Source organism: Mandrillus leucophaeus, unplaced genomic scaffold (assembly GCF_000951045.1).
Source record: "Mandrillus leucophaeus isolate KB7577 unplaced genomic scaffold, Mleu.le_1.0 Scaffold541, whole genome shotgun sequence".
Classification (NCBI taxonomy): Eukaryota; Metazoa; Chordata; class Mammalia; order Primates; family Cercopithecidae; genus Mandrillus; species Mandrillus leucophaeus.
In genome coordinates, this window is record NW_012105820.1 from 1 (window position 1) to 17,051 (window position 17,051).

Below are 17,051 nucleotides of genomic sequence, written 5' to 3' on the forward strand. Positions count from 1 at the left end.
TAAATAAATAAATAAAATTATCCGGGTGTGGTGGCAGGCGCCTGTAATCCCAGCTACTTGGGAGGCTGAGGCTGGAGAATGGTGTGAACCTGGGAGGCGGAGCTTGCTGTGAGCTGAGATCACGCCACTGCACTCTAGCCTGGGCGACAGAGCAAGACTTCATCTCAAAAAGAAAAAAATTTTGGAAGGATGGCCTCAGTCTTTTAAATGTTTTGTCTTCATCTGGGAGACAATGCTTGGGTTTCCCTGGACTACTCCCTAAATTCATAACCCCTATCCATACTTTAGGGCAGACTTAACAAAAGGAGCCTATGGTCATTATCTAGAATTCTGAGAAATGTGTGGTTTTCTTTGTTTGTTTTTTGTTGTTATTTTTGAGACAGGGTCTCACTCCATTGCCCAAGCTGGAGTGCAGTGGCACGATCACAGCTCACTGTAGCCTCTACCTCCCAGGCTCAGGTGATCCTCCCACCTCAGCCTCACAAGTAGCTGGGGCTGGAGGCGCATGCTACCTCACCTGGCTAATTTTTTGTATTTTTAGTAGAGGCGGGGTTTCACCATGTCACCCGGCCAGAGGTGTGTTCTTAAACTTGGTAACTCTAAAAGTGATCCTTTAGAAACCAGCAAGATATGCCCAGGCGTGGTGGCTCATGCCTGTAATCCCAGCACTTTGGGAGGCCGAGGCGGGCAGATCACGTGAGGTCAGGAGTTCGAGACCAGCCTGACTAACATAGAGAAACCCCATCTGTACTAAAAATATAAAATTAACCAGGCGTGGTGGTGCATGCCTGTAATCGGGAAGCTGAGGCAGGGGAAGCACTTGAACCTGCGGTGAGCCGAGATCGCGCCATTGCACTCCAGCTTGGGAAATAAGAGCGAAACTCCGTCTCAAAAAAAGGAAAAAAGAAAATAAACCAGCAAGATGCTACTTCTGAGAGCCTCTTAATACAAGTTTTAAGCATTTTACCCCTGTGTTAAGATAAACGAGATTAAAAATCAAATTGTTTAAAGAAGATTAAAATGAGTAGAGGTGGGATGGTTCAATAAGTTCAGGTTTGCCAGTATGGACTTGGACTCCTGTTTCATCTCATTGGTTGGTAACTTAGAAAACATAAGTAATTACATGTGTGACTTAACCAACAAAACAGATGCCTGCCCAGTTGCATTACCTTGCTTCATAGCTTTGAAGGATTACACTCACTTCCTAGAAGCCCATTCTTTAGTGTTCCCCAGTCTTTAAAGCTTTATTGAGTACCTACTACATGCCAGGCATTGTACAGGGTGTGGGGGTACAAAGGCAAATGAGGCATGGAGAAGGGGATTCAGACATGTAATAGTTTGAATACAGCGTGGTGCAGAAGTACTCTGGCGAGCCAGAGACTTTCAGAGAAAGCTTTCTGGAAAGAATACCTGACTTGAGTCTCAAAAGATAAAGAGTTTACCAGGTGAAGCAGTTGGGGAAGAGTGATGTAGTTGTGGGTAGTAGCCCTGGAGTAAGCAGAGACAACAGATGAGAAACAGTATGGGCTGTGTAGGGAGCCGGCCAACTGATCGAGCTGGAGAAAGAAGAGGGTTCTGGCCACAGGGGTCTTATCTTCAATACTGAGGAGCTTGAACTTTATCTTGTAATGGGTCGGGGAGGAGCATCATTGAAGGGCTTTTAAATCAGGAGAGTGATATGATGAGAATTGTATCTTGGATAATCATTCTGCCAGCAAGGTTGAGAATAGATTGAGGAAAGCCTGAAGGGTAGCCGAGAGACCATTCACGTCTTGGTGAAAGATCTAACCCCATTCCACCTTACCTTACTCTTCTCTACTTTAAATGTTTGATGTAGGATATCTTGGTACAAAGCCAGTGGGCAGATGAACAGAAGTGATGAGAAACAGAATCAGAAGTGACACCCTTCAGGGTTAATTTTGATAGGACAGCTACTGAAGCATAGCAGAGTCTGTAGGCCTTTGAAAATTACTTGCATGCATTTCAGTAGTTTAGATATGGCCTTTTGCAGAATTACATTGGCGAGAATGAGCGGAGACTTACAGGTGACATTCACCTGTGATCCTCTAGGGCTTGGAGACCTGTCCTAGCAGGCCATTGGTTTTCCAGTTTCTTGATTCCTGGTAAGCATCTTCCTGAGATTTCACTAAGGAAACAGGAAGCAAGGGAAGTAATGAGCTGTGAAGCCTTGATGGGCATCTGACGTGTATGCTTAGGGCTCTGGGGAAACAGGGAGCTAAGAAAATTTGCCAAGTCAAGTGCTATTTTATGTAGAAATGGTAAAACAGCATAACTTTAAGTGCTGAGAAAATAAGGAGAGTCCTTGTATAGTAAAAATACTCAAGTTTGGTTTTTGTTTTTGTTTTTTTGTTTGTTTGTTTGTTTTACTATTTCTCCCATTCTTCGAAGAAAAATTTCCTGCATACCATTCCAAGTAGGTTACTTAACCAAGAACCCAAAGATAGGAATTTCTTTTTTTTTTTCGAGACAGAGTTTCACTCTTGTTGCCCAGGCTGGAGTGTAATGGCATGATCTCGGCTCAGCGTAACCTCTGCCTTCTCAGTTCAAGTGGTTCTCCTGCCTCAGCCTCCTGAGTAGCTGGGATTACAGGTGTGTGCCACCATGCCCAGCTAATTTTGTATTTTTAGTAGAGATGGGGTTTCTCCATGTTGGTCAGGCTGGTCTTGAACTCTCGACCTCAGGTGATCCACCCGCCTCCACCTCCCAAAGTGCTGGGGTTACAGGCGTGAGCCACTGCGCCCGGCATCAAAGATAGGAATTTCTTAAGCATAGATGTAGTCTGTTTTGTTTTTTGTTTTTGAGACGGAGTCTCGCTCTGTCGCCCAGGCTGGAGTGCAGTGGCACTATCTCGGCTCACTGCAACCTCTGCTTCCCAGGTTCAAGCCATTCTCCTGCCTCAGCCTCCTGAGTAGCTGGGACTACAGGTGCGCGCCACCACGCCCAGCTAATTTTTGTATTATTAGTAGAGACAGGATTTCACCATGTTGGCCAGTCTGTTCTCAAACTCCTGACCTCGTGTTCCGCCTGCCTCGGCCTCCCAAAGTGCTGGGATTACAGGCTTAAGCCATCATTCCTGGCCTGTTTTTTGGTTGTTTGTTTGTTTGTTTGTTTGTTTTGAGATGGAGTTTCACTCTTGTTGCCCAGGCTGGAATGCAATGATGTAATCTCAGCTTACTGCAACTTCCGCCTCCTGCGTTCAAAGGATTCTCCTACCTCAGCCTCCCAAGTAGCTGGGATTACAGGTGCCCACCACCACGCCCAGCTAATTTTTGTATTTTTAGTAGAGATGGGGTTTCACCATGTTAGCCAGACTGGTCTCGAACTTCCGATTTCAGGTGATCCGCTGTGTGCACAACCTCTATATTATAAAGATACAAGGAGGGGAGAGATCCAATCATTGTCCTAGTCCCTCTAATAAAATAAATAAGAGAACTACTGAAATGGGCAAAGCATGAGAAGTGCCAAAAGAGAACTAAACGATGCAGCAAGAGGTCCAAGATACAGGAGTAATATGAACTCATGGAAAAGCTGTTTGGTTATCTATTGTTGCATAACAAACAACACCAAAACTCAGTGGCCTGGTATAGAAACTCGTTATTATCTCTCACAGTTCTGAGGGTTGCCTGGGCTCTGCTGGGTGGTTTTTCTGTTTCACATGATGTTGGCTGGGACTGCAGTCATTTGGAGGCTTCACTGAACTGGTATATCACATACCATGACTCACTCACATAGCAGTAGTTGCTGCTGTGTGTTGGCTTGGAGTTCAGCTGAAGCTGTTTTTTTGTTTTTTGTTTTCTCAAGATGGAGTTTCGCTCTGTTGCCCAGGCTAGAGTGCAGTGGTGCGATCTTGGCTCACTGTAACCTCCACCTCCCAGGTTCAAGCAATTCTTCTGCCTCAGCCTCCCAAATAGCTGGGATTACAGGCATGTGCCACCATACCTGACTAATTTTTATATTTTTAGTAGAGATGGGGTTTTGCCATGTTGGCCAGGCTGATCTTGAACTCCTAACCTCAAGTGATCCACCAGCCTCAGCCTCCCAAAGTGCTGGGATTCCAGGTGTGAGTCACCGCACCCGACCTAAAACTGTTGATTGGAATACCTTGTCTCCTCCATGTCCTCTCTCATAGCATGACAGCAGGGCTCTAAGATGGAACTTTCCAAGCATATTTTTTAAAAAGTAGAATCTGCAGATCTCTTAAGGCCCAGCTTTGGAAGTTGCAACATTGTCACCTCTGCTGCAGTCTGTGATCAAAGCAAGTCATAAGACAAGCACAATTCAAGAGGAGGGAAAGGGACTACCTGTGGATGGGAGGCAGAGCAAATAATTTGCAGCTGTCTTTAATCCATCACAGCTGATTAAGGCAGCTATGAAAGGATGAATAGAGTTTTGACAGGCATAGCTTTCTAAAGGAAGGGTATTCTAGAGGAAGAAATAGGAAGTCTTCCATTTGATTAGTGGGAAGAGCACCTGAAGGGGTCTGGGAAGATGGAATGGGTACATGTGACAGGGCTTTGAACAGCAGTTAGAAAAGCTTGGCCCTATACTAACAGGCTTTAAGAAAACAGTGTGGAGGACCTCTCAGGTATTTTATTATACCTTTCCCTAACACTGGGTTATTACACCTTAAACCCAGTGTTAATAGCTCTGGATTTGGCTTCTGTCTCTAAGGCGTGGGAAGGGATGCTCACTCCTTAGGTTATTATGAGTGATGCTGACTTAGGCATTTTGAAGGAGGAGACAACCCTAGCAGTCCTGCAGAACTGGCCACAATAGGAGTTTAGGAACATGCAAACCTAGCTAGGCTTTTCCTACTGCCTCAAAGGGCTAGTTACTTAGTCTTGCCCTTGTCTGTTCCCCACAGTAACCCTCCACTGAGTGAAGAAATGTTGCCTCCTGGAGAGTGGATGTGTCACCGGTGCACTGTTCGCCGAAAGGTAATAATGCTGCTTTCTGAAGACTGTCCAGAAAGCCTGATCCAGAGCACTGATATGCTAGAGCTCAGACGGCCTAGCCCTGAAGGCATTCTTGTCCCTTCTTCTTGTCTCTTCCAGCCCTGGAATCACCCCACTCTTCCCATGGTGACTGTTTGGAATCCAGTAGGGCCTAAAAATCCAAACATGGGCTGCTGAAATGGGCAGAAGAGGTGTGTTAACTTACTGAGCCGTGTTTAGTCACTAGTGACAGGAGTAGTCTTATCTTCTTGTTAACTTCCTAATAAGTGGCCTGAATGTGGCAGCCTTATCCATGACTGAAGAACGAAGGCTGCTTCTCCAGCTTGATGGAAAATGGAGTTTTCTCTCACCCCAAGGCAAATAAGTCACTGGTATCCAGAGACTTGTCATACTGACGGAGAGGATTTTGAACCCATTTGTACCCCAAGTTGCCTATCTTTCTTTAGCTTCCCGTCCTTCAGCTTTGATAATTTAGTACTGGCTTCAAGAATATGGTTTATTATTTTCTACTTTCAGAACTCTTGTGGGCAACAAGAGCTATATTCTCCCTTATTAAAAAAGGAAGTAGGTGTGCTTGCACCCAGATTATGATTGACCCAACCCTCAAATTATAGGCTATGGATTAGAATTTGTGCATTGTAATCCACCCCACTGTACTCCCCACACTAATTATACACCAAGCAACTTTCCTATGTTGTGACCTCACCTCTATTTGCCTGGTCCCTGAACGTGATGTCACAATGAATGATGACTTCCTTGGTTGCAGAAACAGGATGAGATGATTCAGGTTGTGGTTTATGTGTGTAACAGTTTCAGCCTTTAAGAAAGAAAGTAAACAAGCAGACATTATTTTTCAAATATGTGCATAAGGGTTCATATTAAAAAGCAAGCCAAAGCCCAGTCAACCACCTAACCACAGCTGTAGTTAAATTTCTCCATAAACCAAGCTATCTTCCAGCCTCTCCACCTTCCAAGATCCTTTCCTGTGCATCCCTAATTAGGTAAGAGCAGGGCTAGTTAGAGGCACCTGCCAGCTAAGAGCCCTCTCAAACTTGCCACTCAAAAAAGCTGGACCTGAAAAGGTTTAGGGGAGCTGAAGGAAAAGAGGTAAAGAGGGTGGAGAAAAGGAAATACTATGTTAGTTTGTATGCCAGGTGTTTTAATTATGTTATCCCATTATTTCTGTGACTTTTTTTTTTTTTTTTTGGAGGCAGAATGTCATTCTGTCACCAGGCTGGAGTACAGTGGTGCGACCTGGGCTCACTACAACCTCCCCCTCCCGGGTTCAAGCTTTTCTCCTGCCTCAGCCTCCTGAGTAGCTGAAATTACAGGCACTCACCATCACACCCAGCTAATTTTCGTACTTTTAGTAGAGACAGGGTTTCACCATGTTGGCCAGGCTGGTCTCAAACTCCTGCCTTCAGGTGATCCGCCTGCCTTGACCTCCCAAAGTGCTGGAATTACAGGCATGAGCCACCACACCCGGCCATGTTATCCCATTATCTATCCATCCAGCCATAGATGGATACCGAATGCTGGCAGTAGATTTCCATTTTAGAAAGGAAGAAACGGAGGCTCAAAAATGTAGATTAACTTTCCCAAGGACTCAAAGGAATTGACAGAACCAATATTTGAACCAAATTCTCTCATTCCGAACCTCTATTACGTCTTCATCAGTTTTCTAGGAGCAGAGCTACTTGTTGGGGGTTATAGGATGCCCTTTTCTAACAGGGCACTTCTCCTAAGATGCCTCTTACCTTTCACATGGACCTCTTTGCCTACCAGTGCCAAGTCTGCCTTTTCCACCATCACCAGCACTACTCCCCTTTGGCCTCCTGTATTTACACTGAAGTGAACTGAAATAATATATCCTCTGGCCTTCATTAGCTCCTGACATTCAGGTCCTATCATGATTCGTAGTGGAAGCACTAGGTCCTGCTCCAACTCCAAATTATCCCTTTCATATATATGACCCTTTTTATCTCCCTCCACCATATCCCTGAGAGGAAAAGAAAGATTTTTCTGTCTCATTTTACAGATGAAGAAATTCTTGCCCACCAGCATGAGTCACCACAAGGTCAGAGGGAATCAGTGGCAGAAGTAGGACAAGATCACAGGTCTCCTACCTGGAGATCAGTGTTAAACCTTCATTTGACTACTCTATTTGGAGTCCTGGAGGAAAATGTTCTATCAGATAGATATCCAGTCCTACTGAGTACACTTAATCTTTTTCCATTTCCCCACTTTCTAATAAGTGTCACTTACTTTGAGCAAAGTTTTTAAAACCATTCAGGAGGTCAGGAGGCTGTATAGTGATCTCATTGATTTTTTTTTTTTTTTTTTGAGATGGGATCTTGCTCTGTTGCCCAAGCTGGAGTGCAGTGGTGCAATCTCAGCTCACTGCAACCTCTTCCTCCCAGGTTCAAGCGATGCTCCTGCCTCAGCCTCCTGAGTAGCTGGGATTACAGGCGTGTGCCACCACACCCAAATGATTTTTGTGTTTTTAGTAGAGATGGGGTTTCACCATGTTGGCCAGGCTGGTCTTGAACTCCTAACCCCAGGTTATCTGCCTGCCTCAGCCTCCCAAAGTGCTGGGATTACAGACATGAGCCACCGTGCCTGGCCCATTGATTTTTACTATTAGTCTCACTAAATTTATTCTCACTGTGTTACCTTTTTAGCCCTTTACCCTATACTTTATAGATGTTGTATGTCATATGATGAGTTAGTGTTAATGATATATATTTTGTATAGTTATTCCTAACTTTCCATGCTTTTTGGTGATTCTCTGATGCAACAGTTTTATCAGCTTTAGTTCAATTATAGTTGTGTCAACTTTAACAGACCAGTGTTCCAAGTCACCAGGTAGATGAGTCTGTGATATGTGAAGGCCTTTTACAATTTTGGTTAGTGGTCTACCAGGACTTTGTAGCACCCATCTCTTTGTTTCATGGTACTTTTCATGATGGGCCCACCTGTTCATTTGCACAGAAACGAGAGCAGAAAAAGGAGCTGGGTCATGTCAATGGACTGGTGGACAAATCTGGCAAACGGACTACATCCCCCAGCAGTGACACTGACTTGTTGGACAGATCGACCAGCAAAACTGAACTAAAGGCCATTGCCCATGCTCGGATCCTGGAAAGGAGAGCCAGCAGGCCTGGCACGCCCACATCCAATGCCAGCACAGAGACCCCCACCTCTGAGCAGAATGATGTCGATGAAGACATTATTGACGTGGATGAGGAACCAGTAGCAGCGGAGCCAGACTATGTGCAGCCCCAGCTGAGGCGGCCCTTTGAGCTGCTGATTGCTGCCGCCATGGAGCGGAACCCCACCCAATTTCAGTTGCCCAATGAACTGACTTGTACCACTGCACTACCAGGTCAGCCAAACCATCATCATATCCCTCCCCAACCCCAGTTTCCCCAAAGGACCAGCACAAAAGCAGTGCTGCCTGTGGAGTCACTGTTCATGTAGCTACTGTCTTGGGTTCCTGTTCCTGGTTCTGCTTGGAGAGATCTTTGAAGGTCTTAGCCATTACAGAGCTTACTCAGTTTTCCATTTTCTCAGTTTCTGAACTCCTTTCCCACCGCCCCACCCCCATAATTACCTTTTTCCTTTTTTTTTTTTTTTTTTTTTTTTTTTTTGGAGAAAGAGGCTCACTTTGTCACTCAGGCTGGAGTGCAGTGGTGCGATCTCAGTTCACTGCAACCTCCGCCTCCCAGGTTCAAGCAATTCTCGTGCCTCAGCCTCCCAAGTAGCTGGGACTACAGGCGCATGCCACCACACCCAGCTAATTTTTGTATTTTTAATAGAGACAGGATTTCACCATGTTGGTCAGGCTGGTCTTGAACTCCTGACCTCAGGTGATCCGCCCACCTCGACCTCCCAAAGTGCTGGGATTACAGGTGTGAGTCACCACACCCGGCCCCAGAATTATCTTTAAAAATATAGATAGATATAGATAGATAGATAGATAGATAGATAGATAGATAGATAGATAGATAGATATTATACATTCACATGGTTCAAAAATCAAAAAATATTAAGGGCTACAATGAAAATTTCCCTCCCACCCATCTGCCATTTGCCTACTTTCCACCTTCCTGCTCTTCACAGGTAACCACTGGTTGATTCTTCTCAAATTTCTTTGTGCATGTAAAAGCAAATACAGATATATGCTGATTAATTTCCCCTTAAGTAACATACTAGGTAACCCCTTCTACACCTTGCTTTTTTTGTTGTTGTTTTCACTTTAAAATATTTTCTAGAAGTCTTTTTATATTAATATAGATTTTTTTTTTTTTTTTTGAAACAGTCTTGCTCTGTCACCCAGGCTGCACTGCACTGTGGTGCAGTGGTGTGACCACAGCTCAAGCAATCCTCCCACCTCAGCCTCCCAAGTAGCTGGGACCACAGTTGCACACCACCACACCCAGCTAATTTTTATATTTTTTATAGAGACAGGGTCTCACTATGTTGCCAGGGCTGGTCTCGAACTGTGCTCACACGATCCTCCTGCCTCGGAGGCTCCCAAAGTGCTGGGATTATAGGCATGAGCCACTGCACCTGCCTTCTCACTTTTTTTAATGGTTTCATAGTAGTTCATTATACAGATACGTCATAATTTATTTAACCAATTTTCTATTAATGGACATTTAGGTTCCAAATCTTTTGTTACTACTGGTAGTGCTTCAGTGAATAACTTTGTAAATACATCATTGTATACATGTATAGATGTGTAACTATATCTATAGGACAATAAAATTGCTGGGTCAAAACTATGCATTTATAGTTTTGATAGATATTGCCAAATTGTCCTCCATTCTTTTTTCTTTTTTTTTTAAGTCCTGGCTTCTTGATACCGTAAAGCTTCTACGTCTTACTTTTTCCTCCCAGAGAAAGTGAAATTGGTAGACTGAAGAAGAATGCATATGGAATCAAAGCTTCTCTGATTTTTATGAAAATGTGGGCCAGGTGTGGTGGCTCACACCTGTAATCTTGGTACTTTGAGAGATCGAGACAGGAAGATCACTTGAGGCCAGGAATTGGAGACCAGTCTGAGCAACATGATGAGACCCTGTCTCTCAAAAAATAAAAATAAAAAAGTTAGCTGAGTTTGGTGGCCCACACTTGTAGTCCTGGCTAATATGGAGGCTAAGGCAGGAAGGTTACTTGAGCCCAGTAGTTCAAGGTTGCAGGCCAACTCCACAGAATAGTCCTTGTTGACTACATGACTTGGACATTTACATTTCTTAGGTTGCCAGTATCTAATCTAGCATTTCTGACCATTTTATGTTTGCAAAACAGTTAGATGTGTTTCTGCCATAGAACAGATGACTTCTGATTCTGACTTATGTATTAGTCTCTTTTTTTTCTTCCTTTCTCATTCTTTTTTCTAACTTAAAATCAACCCCAGGGGCCTTAGAGAGAAATCCATGCCTAGGTCATGGCACATGCTTAAGATCTGTTTTTTCCCTTATGTTGTTTCCATATTGCAGGCTAGGAACTCGGAAGCCAGGGATAGCTCAGCACCATCACTTTCTTTTCTAGGTTCTAGCAAGAGGAGAAGAAAGGAGGAAACAACAGGGAAAAATGTTAAGAAGACACAGCATGAATTAGATCACAATGGTCTTGTTCCCTTACCGGTCAAAGTCTGCTTCACGTGTAACAGGTATTTTCTTTCATACTAAGGGGCTCTTTCTCATGTTTAGCAAATGATACTTTTTCTGTCATCACCTCTTCCAGACCAGGTATGTTAAATGGGAACAGCCCATATTCTGATGGTATGAGTAAACAGAGACTGACTAATGGACTGATGAGAGCCATTAATGTGTATGTGTTAACAACATATTTTCTGAAGAATCACAGTATAAGAGTACTGTGAACTGTGTTGAGGCTGAGCACGGTGGCTCATGCCTGTAATCTCAGCAATTTGGGAGGCCAAGGCAGTCAGATTGTTTGAACCTGGGAGCTTGAGACCAGCCTGGGCAACACAGTGAAACCATGTCTCTACAAAAAAAAAAATGTTTTAATGAGCCAGCTATGGTGATATGCACCTGTAGTCCCAGCTACTCAGGAGGCTTAAGCAGATTAGCCCTGGAGGCTAAACTGTGATCATGCCACTGCACTCCAGCCTGGACAACAGAGCAAGACCCTGTATTTTAAAAACAAAAACAATGGCCTGGCGTGGTGGTTTACGCCTGTAATCCTAGCACTTTGGGAGGCCGAGGCGGGCAGATCACGAGGTCAGGAGATGAAAACCATCCTGGCCAACGTGGTGAAATTCCATCTTTACTAAAAATACAAAAATTAGCTCGGCGTGGTGGTATGCGCCTGTAGTCCCAGCTACTCCAGAGGCTGAGGCAGGAGAATCACTTGAACCTGGGAAGCGGAGGTTGCAGTGAGCTGAGGTTGCACGCCACTGCACTCTAGGCTGGTGACAGAGCAAGACTCTATCTCAAAAAAACTGTGTTTAGACACTAGAACGAGAGGAGTTGGACTTAAACTAAACATTAACTGGAATCACTTAAGATAAGTTTAAAAGTAGTATAAGGATCTATGATAGTGTATATTGGACTGGATAACTTCCAAAAGCCCCTAGGGCTGCCCCAGTTGTAGTGTCTGGGACACAGGTTTCCTTCAAATAGGATCTCTTTGACAGAAACCAGCTGTTTCAGTTACTGAAGCTGGACTTGTTGGCTTAGGTGTGTTAGAAGTACTGTATTATGGTCAGAGCAGAGCAGTAAGAGAACGTAACTATAAAAAGAAGTATTTCACAGCAAAAGCTATAGGGAAAGGGAACTAGATAGTAGAGTGGCAGAACTCTGAGCCAGGACAAACTGTGGCTCCAGTGCATCTTGGGGACCCCAGAAGTATTGTAGTTACAAATCGTAGTTGTCATTTGCTTAGTCCTCCTCCCTTGAACCCTGCTTACATGAATACATTACAAAATCATCTTTCCAGCACACCTCTAATTGTCAGTTCTGCTGAGTGCTTCATACAGAAGATAAATATTTTCTTGCTATAGTTAAGACTCCAGAAAGGTTGCTAGTGATTTTTTAATGAAGTAGCCTCTCTCTTTTAAGAAGTAGGGAGATCAGAGCAGAGTTCACTGTTTTTCCCTAGTGAGTACTGAACATTGATCATCCCTGCTCTGACAGCCACTTTAGCTGTACTCCAACTAAACATTCACTTTCCCACAAGACACATTATTCTTAGAAAAGAGAATAATGGAGAACCTAATGGGAGCCCCCAAATCCATCCATCTGTTTTTTTTTTTTTTTTTTTTTTTTTAAGATAGAGTTTCGCTTTGTAACCCAGGCTGGAGCGCAGTGGTGCCATCTTGGCTTGCTGCATGCAACCTCTGGCCTCCTGGGTTCAAGCGATTCTCCTGCCTCAGTCTCCCGAGTAGCTGGGATTACAGGCGCCCACCACCACACCCGGCTAATTTTTTGTATTTTTAGTAGAGACAGGGTTTCCCGTGTTGGTCAGGCTAGTCTTGATCTCCTGACCTCAGGCGATCCGTCCACCTCGGCCTCCCAAAGTGCGGGGATTACAGGCGTGAGCCATCGTGCCAGCCCCATCCATCTTTCTAATCATGAGTGTAACTGAATCACTGGAGGAAGATGTGGGAGAATGTTAGGATTAAGAAGGGGAGGCTGTTCCATAGGTCAAGAGTTAGTTTGAATTTTCCTTTTCTTGCCACAGAAATGGCCTACATCTCTTTTTTGCAGGAGTTGCCGCGTGGCTCCTCTCATCCAGTGTGACTATTGCCCTCTTCTGTTTCACATGGACTGCCTCGAGCCGCCGCTCACTGCCATGCCCCTGGGCAGATGGATGTGTCCAAATCACATCGAACATGTAGTGGTAAGCACAGCAGTGTCCATTCAGTCATCAACAGGCATAGCTGGAGCGTGGACTGATTAGTAGAAAGCATATTAAGGTCAGCTTGGTGCCAAGTTTACCACATATTTACCAAATATTTGACATATTTCAGCTATGCTTTTTCTCACAATGTTTTGTTTCGGCTACCCACACAGACTTTACTCACTAGTGCTTTGATGTTTGTAAGTGACTTCTCCTACAGAGAATTAAGCAGTTGATGTTACAGCCCTAAAAGGGGAGTATATTAGATCCAACCTTAAGGAAATAAATCGTTGGCTGTCTGGAGTATGTGTGTCCCAGGCACCAAATGAAGTTCAGTAAATAAGCTGTTGAATGAATAATGGTGTGAAGGTTCCTATTGCTTTATCTTCCAAGAGTCTTGGGTTTATTTTCCAGACTGAGGCTAGAACGGAACTGTCACTTGCTATCTCCAAAAGAAGTTTAGGACATCTTTTTACAGGCAGTTAGAACAGTCACTTACAAGATTGAATGGGAGAGGATTTGAGGAGGAGGACCTCCCTCATAAGAGCAACCTTCCAGATTAAAAGGGCTACTGCTTAAGACATTGTCTGTCAAATGATGATAACCATGGAATGACCGTTGGCCTTCATGGCAATGTGCTGCTGACCTTACACTGAGAGGAACCTCGGTTAAAGATTTGCACACGTTAAAGATTTGCACACGTGGAAGAGAAGAGTTACTTTGTGTTCTTTTGACTCATGCTACTCAAAAATTTTTCTGGAGGAAAATCTAGTCTTGTTTTGCTTCCTTGTATCTCTCCTAGTCTTGTTTTGCTTCCTGATGAACCAGAAAAAAAAATGACCATAAGCAGTTTACCCAAATATGAAACTTAAAGAGCAGCTTTCTAGCAGTTGACAATTTCTTAGTTGGTTACATTTTTACTAGCCACTTAAAGGTATTTCCTGATTTATGAATTAGGAAGCTGCCACAACAGGTCCTTTCTTTTGAATTAAAATGTAGGGGCCCAGATGTAGAAGAGGAAAAGTGGCATAATTTCGGTATGCCTTCTGTATATTATTGCAGAAACTCTTCTTTCTTTTCTCCCTTTGGCCTCTAAGAGCAATCCAAGGTTTTCCTTTCCAGTAGAGGAAGACTGATACCAAGATGGGTTAACTTACGCTCCTTGGTACCGTGGAGTAGGAATAGAGCAGAGCACACAGAGTTCTGGTTCTGACCCAGTTGTCAGCCAAGCTCCTATGTAGAACACAGTCCTGCTTTTCCTGTGAGAGAGGCCCTTGCTGGGAAGGGAGTCTGGGTCTCTTAAAGGTCAAAGCATATGTCTCCTCTGAAACCTGTGCTGCTATTAGAGGACCCTGCAAAGGCTTCTCTGAGCTGGAACAGAAGACTGTCAGAGGCTGAATTTGGAAGGGCACTTCTTGCTTGATTTCTCCTGCCTTCCTTAAGGCTCTCTAGGGAGCGGGAACATACTGGCTTTCTTCCACTGGACTGAGCAGGGCTGAGTAGGAAGTCTCGTCCATGTTCCCTTGCTCTCTGACAAGAGTGCCGACATCCTGGTCTCTAATTGAGGGAACCCATGTGGCCAAGGGCTTCTAGTTTTTAAACACAGGGAATGGGGTTAACTGGGACAGGAGGTGCCTTTTGAGGCTCACCACAGGGTTGTGTCTGCTTTGTCCCTAGCTGAACCAGAAGAATATGACACTGAGCAATCGGTGCCAGGTGTTTGATCGTTTCCAGGACACCATTTCGCAGCATGTTGTCAAAGTGGACTTCCTGAACCGAATCCACAAGAAGCACCCCCCTAACCGGCGTGTGCTCCAGTCAGTCAAAAGAAGAAGCTTGAAGGTGAGTCACAATCAGGGACAGGCAAGATGGTGGTCTGCCTGCCATCATGGGCTAGACAGAGGATCACTGTCCCGGTTTTACAGGCAGGGAAACTGAAGCCCCAGAGATGTGTTTGTGGTGTCTAGTGAGTAATGAGTGTGACCTTCATTTTAATACTTGGGGATGATGGTCAGGATTATGAGGGCCAAACCTCAAGTTAGCCTTCGAAGTCTACCAGTGTCTAGTTTTCCAAAGGATAAGCACTCTTCAGCCCATCCCACCAAACCCAAATGTGCTCTGTTGTTACTGCCACCCTCACCTAACACTCATTCTATCTGTTTCTGTTGGATGGTCTCTGTCTACAAGGCAAGGTAAAGGTGGGGGTGATTAAGCAGAAAGAGCCATGTGGAAGGTGAAGAGCTAATCCCAGCTCAGGAACTTAAGTGGAAAATATCTAAAGGAAAGTTAAATCTGTTTTTCCAGGCTGCTGTTAATATATCACCAATACTCCAAATTGTAGCATAGCTGTAATAATACCTAACATTTATATGCACTTGACATTGACCAAAGTGTGTTTACAGAGACTGACAGAAAAATCTCCCTTGAAAAGCATTTGGTGGTAGTGAGGATATTTTTAAACCATTCAGTCCCCTCATTCAGTTAACCTAGAGGGCCCAACACTATATACCCATATATAAACTTGTTTTTCTCTTTTGAAATGATCCCACAGTCTTATGTGCTAACAGAAACCAGCACTTCTCAAGTATGACCACTTGGTGGCAGCCACACTTTAAAATCAATCACCCGCGGTGGCTCACACCTGTAATCCCAGCACTTTGGGAGGCCGAGGCGGGTGGATCACCTGAGATCAGGAGTTCGAAACCAACCTGACCAGCATGGTGAAACCCCATCTCTACTAAAAATACAAAACATTAGCCAGGCGTTGTGGCAGGTGCCTGTAATCCCAGCTACTCGGGAGACTGAGGCAGGAGAATCATTAGAACCTGGGAGGTGGAGGTTGCAGTGAGCCAAGATCACGCCATTGCACTCCAGCCTGGACAACAAGAGTGAAACTCTGTCTCAAAAAAAAAAAAAAAAAAAAATCAGTCACACCGCTGCCATTACCTTCATTGGGTATCTGTCCTAACAAGATGCTAACTGTTGAAAACTGTATAACAAACTTAACTGGGCAAATATTTACACGTCAGTGGAGACACAGATTTTCCAAAACTAGATTCAAATATTTTGGTGATGGATGATATTAAAAGTAGTATGCCTCATCTTAGTGAAACAGATCTAAAAGTAATCCAGACTGTGTAATTCACCGTATAGGTTTGTCAGAGAACATGGCTGCTGAAGTGAACAGTCCAGGAGACCTTGATAAAAATCCTGTCGTTGTATGGGGCCCCTCCCCGCTTTTTAAGTGTTTCTCGAGTGAGGAAACTCAAAGGGCATGAGTTACCTGCAAAGCATTTTGTATTTGGACGGTTTGAGAATGAAATGAGGACTGTAGCACCATAGAACATTGGTGAAGAACCCCAGCTCTCTCCTGCTTGATTCTAGCAATTCAGGAAAAATCTGCTGAGAACTTTGTATCTTGGTTGTGAATTTCTCTTCCACTTAGCCCTTCACTCTTCCCCAGGGGTAGCCTTAGACTAGTCCACTGTTCCATTCCTCTTCCTCTCATTCCTGGGTGATCTCAGAAAGCCCATGGCACCAGCTAAGGCCATCACCAGCCCTTGGTGATGACTCTCAACTCCATATTCCATGCCTTTCTCCTTATATCCAGACTCATATTTGCTTGCCCATCCCACAGATATCTCAGGATGAACCTCCCTAAGACCAAAAGTCTTCTGCCATCACATCTGCTCTGCCTCCTGTGTCTCCTATTAAAGTAAATAACAATGATCACTACTCAGTCCCTCAGACCAAATTCTGGGAACCATTTTCAGTTCTTCCCTTGTCTACCATAAGGATTTTGTCACCAAATCTGTTGGTTCTCTGGATGTTTTCCAAATCCACAAAGTGCTATCACATCTCTATGCCTTACATGCTTCTCCCCCTCCCTTATTTTTCCTTTATCTGCCTGGAAGATCCTTCTCAACTTCCAAGTGTCAACTCAAATACTGACTTCCTATAAAATCGTCCCTAATCGGCCGGGCGCGGTGGCTCAAGCCTGTAATCCCAGCACTTTGGGAGGCCGAGACGGGCGGATCACGAGGTCAGGAGATCGAGACTATCCTGGCTAACACAGTGAAACCCGGTCTTTACTAAAAATACAAAAACTTAGCCGGGCGAGGTGGCAGGCGCCTGTAGTCCCAGCTACTCGGGAGGCTGAGGCAGGAGAATGGCGTAAACCCGGGAGGCGGAGCTTGCAGTGAG

The 17,051-nt window shown here is 44.4% G+C and overlaps 1 protein-coding gene across 1 annotated transcript in view; it reads left to right on the plus strand.

Moving 5' to 3' along the window:
• Positions 1–4,885: 4,885 nt before the first annotated feature.
• The window catches only part of LOC105552014 (PHD finger protein 12), a 21,855-nt gene continuing 9,689 nt past the window's right edge, over positions 4,886–17,051 (plus strand). Inside the window, exons 1-6 of the mRNA XM_011997486.1 lie at positions 4,886–4,958; positions 5,076–5,167; positions 7,968–8,361; positions 10,533–10,653; positions 12,716–12,848; positions 14,526–14,690. Coding sequence (XP_011852876.1) covers positions 8,298–8,361; positions 10,533–10,653; positions 12,716–12,848; positions 14,526–14,690 — 483 coding nt within the window. The 5' untranslated portion in view covers positions 4,886–4,958; positions 5,076–5,167; positions 7,968–8,297. The remainder of the gene's footprint in view (positions 4,959–5,075; positions 5,168–7,967; positions 8,362–10,532; positions 10,654–12,715; positions 12,849–14,525; positions 14,691–17,051) is intronic.